Genomic DNA, 10,322 nt, shown 5'->3' with positions numbered 1-10,322 from the left:
AAAGAAAGAAAGAAAGAAAGTCCACCTTTCACTTCTGAGCACATCGGCTCCCTCCCACTTCATAACAGCGTCCACAGCCGTTGTATGGCTCCCAGTTGATTTAATAATTTTGCTGCCTGGAATTTGTAATTCTCTCTGTGGGCACTGCTTATCAGCTCAGGCAGCCAATCAGAAAGCTGCCCTTCAGCCCTCTTACACGGTGCAGCTGGGGAGCATGTCAAGGCTTTTTTTGTTTCCAGTCACTTTTTTTTTTTTATTACTGTTCAACCCCACTCCTTCCCACCTCCCCCTGCTGCTTGCCCGGCAGGCTCAGTGAAGTGTAACTGGGAAGCTATGCAGTCACTACGCTGCCTCCAGCCAGGCCAGCACTGCTATACACTTTAGCCATCAAGAGAAGCTAGCAGCGAGCAGGTAGTGGGCTTCTTAAAGGGATACACCAGCAACTTTCCAGTGGCTTGGATCTCAATGCCAGCAGCAAGTCTTTTCTGTGAACTTTTGAGTCCTCTCACCAGATGACACGCTGGAGTATGCCGAGTTCTATCAGAAAGGGACTGGTCACTTCTGTGGACTATAAGCATCATCTTTTGTAATATATACATATTTTATTCTTTCTTATCCCGTTGTAGGAAAAGTAATTTTAGACCTGTTACTCTCATTAAACTGTGCGTGAAGAAACAGAGAGAGAGAGAGAGAGAAAGAAAGACAGACAGACAAGGGCTGTGGAACTGTAACACTGGTCACCCTCAAGGTGGACCTGCCCTTGCAACCACTTGCTTTTCATTAGTGAGCCGACCTTTCTTAACTGTCTTGTGGCAACCAAGTGACGAATCAAGGAAAACACAAAAATGGCCAATTCTGGGTTTCAGCTGCTGGGTTACTTTTTGGCATTGGGTGGCTGGATTGGCATCATCTCAACCACAGCATTGCCCCAGTGGAAACAGTCCTCTTATGCCGGGGAAGCCATCATCACAGCCGTGGGGCTGTACGAGGGGCTCTGGATGTCCTGCGCCTCACAGAGCACGGGACAAGTACAGTGCAAGGTCTTTGATTCTCTGCTCTCTTTGGATGGTAAGTCATTTGAAGAGCTGTGTGTGGGATGTCTTTGGAAGGATAGTGCTTAAAATGTACTTTAGCTACACTTTAGCTTACTCTCTGGAGTTGCTGACTAACTTGTTTTAGTGGCGTCTAAGAACAGAGTAGGGGAAGGTCTCGTGCTAGTGGTAAGAAATGTGATGTCCACACCAGTGTCTTCTGCCTCCTCACTTTCCAGAGCAGGTTTACTTATTCACCCGCCCCCTGCCTCTCACACATGGATACAGTGCATGTATCAAGCTCCTGCTTCTTCCACTCCTCCTGATTAATAATTCCTGGGAATTCATCCATCCATTCAGCCAGAAATCTCTTTGAAACTTTCCCGTGAGACTCACTAAAGCAACACGAATCACAGCAGATCTGAGTAAGCTTTGAAACACCGTAGAGTATAAGCCGTGAATTCTCCATAACTAGTTGTGATGGACTGGCTGAATGCTTCACGTCTCAGTAAGGTCTTTTTAAAAGTCAGTCCGGAGAAACCTAAGAAATACCATCAAAGAATGGTACGTAAAATAAGTAACTGCCTCTTAGCTGTTCCATTTGTGTAGACCAAAATATAAAGAAAACAGAACATACGTCAATGCGTCAAAACACTTTCATTGTAGAGCCATGTCTTACAATCCATTACGAGGAACTCAGGTGGGTGATGGGACTTTCTCAGAGTCATGCAGGGTCAATCTCTAGGTTGTGTCTGAAACGATTACAGTTAGGGGAGGAGACTCGTTTTTATTTTAAACTCCAGTAGATCTTTTTTACTACCCACAGGAATTTTTAAAGCTGTGTTCTTCCGTACTGTGTAAGCTATGGAGTGACTCATCTGACAGCAGCTTCCTTACTGAGCAACGCATTCAGTGCTGTCTTGTTTTATAGCACCCCATTGACCAAGCACTGGGGAAGCTTGTGAGAATCTTTTGAAGCCTTTACAACTTTTCTTTTTTTTTTTTGTTTCGAAGGCTCAGCCCATCGGCATTCAAGTCATCATTTGGCTTCTGTGTAAATTATTTGGTGAGACACCTGCCAGCCTCTCCAAAGCAGTTTCCAGAGTGATAACGGTAACTTCTCGTAACTCTGCCTTTATTTAAATTCAACTGCCACACAAAAGAAGTGAAACTGCTTTCTTGGAAGCTCGTCTAAACAACCTGATATGTGCGTAACCACAAGAAGTTAGGCCATAACAGAAAAAAGTGTACATAAAGTTAATATTCAGGAACAGGACCACTATAGGAGGCAAATGCTTGAGCAGCGTGGACCAATCTGTCTGATAAAGATGAGGGGCCAATTAATGAATGTTGTACCTTGTGCCTGTTCACCCCCAGTCTCCCACAAAATGAAAAGCACACTATGGTGCTTGATTTACGGGGCAACAGAGTGGCTACACTTCTTAGGGTTTTCTCCCGCCGTGGGTGTGGAGTCTTAAGGTCTTGCCGTTAGTGTGGAGTATGCTGTAGCAGTGTAGGACATTTTAATATCTGACTCGATGGGTGACTACTATACGTCAGATTAATGAACGTACTGTAAAAATAAAAAGGAAGGCCTAGGTCTATTATATAAGTAGAAACACTAGATAAGTAGAAGGAGTGCTCTATGTACAGTAAATGAAAAATAAATATGTTATAAGTAATACAAGTAAATTAATTTTGTCTATCCCTAACAAGAACACAAAAAAGACATCGAAGCATATATATGTTAAGTAGAGATTATGCACTGCCTGCCTGTGCTATCTCTGCAGATAAACAGGAGCTTCATCACTGAGCGTTTGTCAGCTGAGTAATCATCAGCCATTTTCTAACCCACTTATTCCTGAACAGGGTCACAGGGGGGGCACTGGAGCAGCTAGCACTGGGGGTAAGGCAGGAACAAATCCTGGACAGGGCGCCAGCCCATCGCAGAACAAATACACACATACACTAGGGCCAGTTGAGTATCGCCAATCCACTTAACCTGCATGACTGTGCCAGAGCACCAGTAGGAAACCCACACAGACACAGGGAGAGCATGCAGACTCCAAGGAAGAATGAATCAGGACACAAACCCTAGTCTCCTTACTACCACTGCGCCACCATGCCACCCAGCTGAGTAATAAAGCCATCCACATAATAAGAGAATTGAAAACTGGGATACCAGGCTCTAGTGACATCCCTTCTACCATACTTCTGAGATCAGAGAAAATCAAGAAAGTCATCCTGAGGTTTAAATGAAAAATTAAACCCCTAAGGTTAATTTTTACATTTTTGCACTAGTTGAAATCAAATAACTTTTATTTTTTTTTTGCTGGTAATACAATATGGATGAAGGAAATTGCATCTTTATGGAGAAGACAAGAGTTTAGTTGTACAAAGGGTTAATGTGTTATTCATACAAACCCACCATTGTGTCATTGACGGCTAGTCAAACAAAATTTATTCTCATATTTTGGCCAAGCCGTTCAGAGCTGATGGGTTTCATTTTTGATATCGTCAGTTCTGGAAGTGTCTGGCTTAGTTCTGTGGTACAGAAAAGTCAATAAAGCAACTTAACTTTATATTAACATCATAAAAACAAAAATAAAAAATAAAATCCTGATTTTAATTTTTCAGGCCAAATGGATTAAACAAATATTTAGCTGGGGGGGCCGCACGGTGTCACGGTGGCACAATGGGTAACGCTGCTGCCTTGCAGTTAGGTGACCCGGGTTTGCTTCCCGGGTCCTCCCTGCGTGGAGCTTGCATGTTCTCCCTGTGTCTGTGTGGGTTCCCTCTGAGTCCTCCAGCTTCCTCCCAAAGTCCAAAGACATGCAGGTTAGGTGCATTGGTGATCCTAAATTGTGCTTGGTGTGTGTGTGCCCTGCCCGGGGTTTGTTTCCTGCTTTGTGCCCTATGTTGGCTGGGATTAGCTCGAGCAGATCCCCGTGACCCTGTAATTAGGATATAGCATGATGGATATCCATGCTGGAGCCAATCCCAGCCAACATAGGGCACAAGGCAGGAAACAAACAATGGGCAGGGAGCCGGTACACACACACACCAAGCACAATTTAGAATTGCCAATGCACCTAACCTACATGTCTTTGGTTATATGGGAAGAAACCAGAGCACCCGGAGGAAACCCACGCAGACACGGGAAGAACATGCAAACTCCACACAGGGAGGACACGGGAAGCGAACCCAGGTCTCCTAACTGCGAGGCAGCAGCGCTACCCACTGTGCCACTGTGCCACTGTGCCGCCCATGGATGAATATTTAGCTGATAATTCAGTTTTCTCCCAAATTTTTTTTATTATTAGTAAATAGGAGGTGCTTCTTTATTCAAAAATTAAGAATACTGTATGTGCCATATGCACTAAATTAATCTTCAAATTAGTGTTACTCTATAAAGAATTGCGGTGTGACTATCACAGATGCATTGAGGACAAAGTGGGAACTTCCCCATGATGGAGTGTCAGTCAGCCCTTCAAAGAGATCCACTCCTTCCCCCAATTTAAGGTAACCTGCATGTGGACCTCTGATACACAGAATTTTTCAATCACAATACTTTATGAATTAAATGAGCCCTAATATGGATCCTCTAAGTATTTTTGGTTACTAGATAGACTGATAAAGAGTATTTCATGCTTAAGTATTTAGTGGACAACAGTATACATTTGCTCTGGAATCAGTAAAGAGTGCTATACGAAAAATAACATGTATTGTATTGACTAATTTAATGCTTACTTTAAGCCCCATTAATTCAAGTGTATTGTTATGTATACTCAAAGAAATTCTTAACTTGCATGTCTCCTAAGAAGAACTGACAACGATACAATACCAAAAACAAACACAAAATTAATGAAATAAATGAAAAGCACATAATTGAATTCAACATTACTGGAATACAATACATATTTGCAAGCATAAATATAAAAATATATAAATGATGGCACAACTGATGAAGGCTATGCTGTCAAAATGTTGTGCCTTTTACCTTCCTTTCTATACACATATTGAAAAACACTGTTTGCTATATTAAAATATTTGAATTCTTATGATTAACCGATCAGCAAGCATCAAGAAATGTGAGTAAACATTGTTCCTGAATCTACTGGTGAGAGTGCCAGCAGCACCGTGGCATCTGCCAGAAGTCAGAAATGAGAAAAGTGGCTGGGCAGTATGGCTGAGGTCTTTAATTATCCTGTTTGCCTTTCCAAGGCAGGGAGTGTTGTATGTGTACTGAATAGCAGGCAGCTGGGTGCCAGTCATATTAACAAAAGTCAGTTAAAGCAAAAGCAAAGAATAAAAGCTTTTCATTTGTGTGCCTTGAGTGACTGAATGTTCACTGCAGAAATATACTCAAGCCCTTAAGGCCTGAACACACTTTACACAATACTTGGGAATACACAAGCTGTTGCAAATTAAATGAGATACAGTAACTCTGATTAAAATGAGCCTGCACATTAGTGAATCGTGGAATGATGTTTGGGTCATAACCACCCCCCAGCACAAATGTGTTGTATACATGCATTAAAAATACATGTTTACTTGCCGTGTGATAGATAGATAGATAGATAGATAGATAGATAGATAGATAGATAGATAGATAGATAGATAGATAGATAGATAGATAGATAGTCATTTTCTAACTTTATTTGTCAGAAAATTAAGGAAACTCACAGAAAATAAATCATTCAGTCATCAGCTAACAAACTTCAGCATCACAAGAATGACATGTGATTCCAGAGCTGACTGGCAGACCTGCTTATGTCTGAGCTTATTAACTTGACGCCAGTAGGTGGGGCCAGATGTCATACTGATTAACCCGATACAAATAAATAAGCGGATATGAAATTTGAGAACTGAAATTTAAAATAAATAAATAAATAATAATAATAATAATGAAAACTAAGGGGCTTTGCCCCCTGTCCACTTCACTCGCCATCCCCCCGGCCTGCACTACACGCCAGGCACTTTGCGTCTGTGCCACTCGCGTATGTGGATTTCACTTTCACCAAACAACAAATCTTTTAATTCTTGCGGATATGCCTCTTCATTGGGAAGAAACATTACTTTTCCCTGATGGAAACACAAATTAGACGATCTACACATCTCCAACTTAAAGTTTAAAGCCAAACAATATCTTCATACTTCTGTCTATATGACCTATGTCCATATAGTCAATCTCTTTTCGCTGTTCCATTATTTTACCGAGTAATAATTTCCGTTTGTCAGCCCTAATGCGATCTTTACTAGCAGTTTTTTGAGACTTTCGAATTTTAGTACTTTCATAATCTCTAACCTACCCTGCATGTGTATCGCGGTAATGTTTTTGAACCTCTTTACGACGTTCTACTTTGTCTTCTACTCTTTGTCTTTTATTTCTGACACCACTTGGAGCTGAGAGCGCAGGAACTGTGTCTGACAATAGCATTCACACGAATGAGAAGTGGGCATTGTTGTAAATGTTTGAGAGCAGGGCGGGACTTGTCAAAATCTCTTGGCAAAAAGTCTCATCTTGTGGGACCTGAAATTATCTCTCGCAGGAGTTGAAATTATCTCCAAGAAAGTCTTGTCCCAGGATTTCCTTTTATAATATAGAGATAATAATAACATAACTATAAAACAATATTACATACATTATGTAAGGACTATATTAGCTAACTGTATCATGGATGTAAAATGGGCATCAAGGTTATACTTCTGGTGTCACAACACTAGAAATTTTAGATGGAAATGAAAAGTCTGAAATTTAAGTTATAGAATATTTTACAGAAGGTGAACAGTTAGAAATTAGCAAATTTCTTTTAATAGTCATAATTGTCAGGGGTAGCAAAGGCTAATGCAAATGTTTAGAACATTAGCTGCCTGGCTTTTGATACTTTGGTTATACAAACTGATGCCTAGTCAAGGACAGAATACCCAACCACTTATTACCTGATCAGCCTATTTCAATTCAAGGTTGCAGGAGGCTGCATTATCCCCTTGTCTTTGCAGGTTTTTCCTCCAACATTAGCCTAACTGGTGACTCTCAAATGACCCAGTATGAGTAAGTGTGAGTGTGTGCCCTGTGATCAGTTGATGTTCACTTTGGGAGAAAGGCTTTGACTCCTGCTGCTCTGATTTGGATTAAGCAGGTGTAAAAACTGATAATGCGGATGAGCTCCAGAATGAGTGGAAAATATATCAGACTCTTAAATTTTCTTTCCTCAAAACACAGCTTGGCACACATAGCCTATATTACTTGTAAGTAACTCAGATGTTAATAACACCTTCAGAAAGGAAAAATACAAGCCACTAGCATCGTTCAAAAGACCAATATAACATTAGGAGTGCAGTCTACTAAATCTGAAATTTACATACAATAGAGAGCACAGAAATGGATCAGCATTTTCTCCAAGGCAGATTCCTTCCTTGTGCCCAGCATTGCTAAGATAGGCTAAAGCCCCAATGACGATGGGCTTGAGAATGTTACGTTAATTGAAGGGCAAAAGCTCAGCTACAATACACAGGCAATGACTTGCATGACATATAGCTGGCTGTTTTTAGTCTTCTGTTTGAAATGCAGATAAGCTGGAAAAACCTCAAAACTTCTTCTTCTTCTTTCGGCTGTTCCCATTAGGGGTCGCCACAGCGAATCATCTTGTTCCATATCTTCCTGTCCTCTACATCTTGCTCTGTCACACCCACCACCTGCATGTCCTCTCTCACCTCATCCATAAACCTTCTCTCAGGCCGTCCTCTTTTCTTCTTTCCTGGCAGCTCTATCCTTAGCATCCTTCTCCCAATATACTTAGCATCTCTCCTCTGCTCGTGTCCAAACCAATGCAATCTCGCCTCTCTGACTTTGTCTCCCAACTGTCCAATCTGAGCCGACCCTCTAATGTCCTCATTTCCTTGTCACACCCAATACAAATCTTAGCATCTTTAACTGCCACCTCCAGCTCTGTCTCCTGCTTTCTCGTCAATGCCACTGTCTCCAGCCCATATAAAATAGCTGGTCTCACAACCATCCTGTAGACCTTCCCTTTCACTCTTGCTGATAACCGTCTGTCACAAATTACTCCTGACACTCTGCTCCTCCCATTCCACCCTGCCTGCAATCTCTTCTTCACCTCTCTTCCACAATCCCCATTACTCTATACTGTGGATCCCAAGTATTTAAACTCATCCACCTTAGCCAGCTCTACTCCTTGCAACCTCACCATTCCACTAACTTCCCTCTCATTTACACACATGTATTCTGTCTTGTTCCTACTGACCTTCATTCCTCTCTTCTCTGGAGAATATCTCCACCTCTCCAGGGTCTCCTCAACCTGCTCTCTACTCTTGCTATAGATCACAATGTCATCAGCCAACATCATAGTCCATGGGGCCTCCTGTCTAATCTCATCTGTCAATCTTACAACTCTTACATATTGTACTTCTCTGCCACTCCAGACTTCCTCATACAATACCAGAACTCCTCTCGAGGCACCCTGTCATATGCTTTCTCCAGATCCACAAAGACGCAATGTAACTCCTTCTGGTCTTCCCTATACTTCTCCATCAACACCCTCAGAGCAAACATTGCATCTGTGGTGCTCTTTCTTGGCATGAAACCATACTGCTGCTCACTAATCATCACCTCCCATCTTACCCTAGCTTCCATTACTCTTTCCCATAACTTCATGCTATGGCTCATCAATTTTATCGGCACAAGTACACTTCTTCTCCACTCCTCAGGAATCCTCTCACTTTCCAAGATCCTATTAAACAATCTGGTTAAAAACTCCACTGCCATCTCTCCTAAACACATGATTCCACAGGTATGTCATTTGGACCAACGGTCCTTCCATTCTTCATTCTCTTCATAGCTGTCCTTACTTCCTCCTTGCTAATCCTTTGCACTTCCTGATTTACTATTTCCACATCATCCAACCTTCTCTCTCTCTCATTCTCTTCATTCATCAGCCTCTCAAAGTACTCTTTCCATCTTCTCAACACACCCTCCTCGCTTGTGAGTATGTTTCCATCTTTATCCTTTACCACCCTGACCCGCTGCACCTAAACCTAACCTAAACCTCAAAACTGAAGGAACTTTATCTGTACTAACTCTCACAAAACTACCGGATAAGATGGCAGTTGATTAAATGTTAGCCCATTGTGTGTTCTCAGTTCTCGGAGACATGCTTTACACTTTGACATTCCCAGTGAACTCAAACACCACATCTTGATCTCTTCTGATTATTAAGCAAAGCTGTCAGCTTAGGGGAGTTTGACTTCAGTCGGGTGATGTCATGCCACCTTGTCTTTTGATTCTGAATCACAGTGATGGCAGGATCACACTAACACCTAACCTCTTCATATAGAGAATTCAGATTGGCACACATCTTTATACGTAACCTAAGTCATTACAGATCTAATGAGTGTGCCTTGATGCACATTATAACATCAACTTTGTATTAATATAGCAATTTTACTATGAGATGTGTATGTCATAGAAACATTACTCTACAGTGAAATAGCACTTCATTACATTGCTTATGGATCTCCATAAATTTTATGAATTCATTTTAAAGAACTGCTAAAAGTGAAAGCCTGAGAAGATAGGAAGGCTTGTTTATATTTTTACAAGTTGAGACTGTGCGTAGCATTGCCATGATTTGTACCCGGTGGGGAGTACGTCATTTTGTACATGAAAGATCATTTTGTTAACAAATTAGCAAGAAATGTACAGAATGAATGAAAAACAATGTTTATCTGTTATTTGTTACACAAATGGCATCCCACAGCCGAAGAGCCGGACAAGTGACTTGTTTATTGTTGCTGTGAGCAAAAAGCAACGTTGAAAGTGCTGGTTTCAATTTGAGTGTCACTGCAATAGAAATTCTGATGTATTCAGATTCTGAGGATTAAAAGAAGGTTACATTAATAAGTTTTAAATGAACAAAAACCCCTTATGCTAAAGCCATTGTGCAGAAAAATTTTACCAACCTCATTTTTTCTAGTGCAGGGTGATGGGGCACTGGAGACGATCAAGTTAATGTGCGTGAAACACATGAAGCAGCCCAGGTCAGAGTGGCCGATCACCACAGTACACACTCGTATACTAATGAGGCCAAATTAGTGGTACCAATAAAATAAACAACACTTGTTTGTATCATAAGAGAAGAAAAAGAGTACTGTTTCATATAAAACTGAAGATGCCTACCCTACCAGTCTAAGCTTGTTCACTTCTGTCATCAACAGGAATAAGTTTATGCTGCGAGAATCTGCAACCAAACAACATGTGTACTCCAGAAG

General features: G+C 41.3%; 1 protein-coding gene across 2 annotated transcripts in view; it reads left to right on the top strand.

Moving 5' to 3' along the window:
- The first annotated feature begins 265 nt into the window (after window positions 1–265).
- LOC120530949 (claudin-19-like) overlaps window positions 266–10,322 on the top strand; it is a 33,379-nt gene continuing 23,322 nt past the window's right edge. The window contains exon 1 of one of the 2 annotated variants that reach the window (XM_039755791.1): window positions 266–1,068. In XM_039755791.1, the coding sequence (XP_039611725.1) occupies window positions 846–1,068 (223 nt within the window). In that variant the 5' untranslated portion in view covers window positions 266–845. The remainder of the gene's footprint in view (window positions 1,069–10,322) is intronic. The other variant, XM_039755792.1, reaches the window with a different exon arrangement.

Source organism: Polypterus senegalus, chromosome 6, assembly GCF_016835505.1.
Source record: "Polypterus senegalus isolate Bchr_013 chromosome 6, ASM1683550v1, whole genome shotgun sequence".
Lineage (NCBI taxonomy): Eukaryota > Metazoa > Chordata > Cladistia > Polypteriformes > Polypteridae > Polypterus > Polypterus senegalus.
The sequence above is the reverse complement of the archived record's forward strand: the minus strand, read 5'-3'. Positions and strand labels throughout refer to the sequence as shown.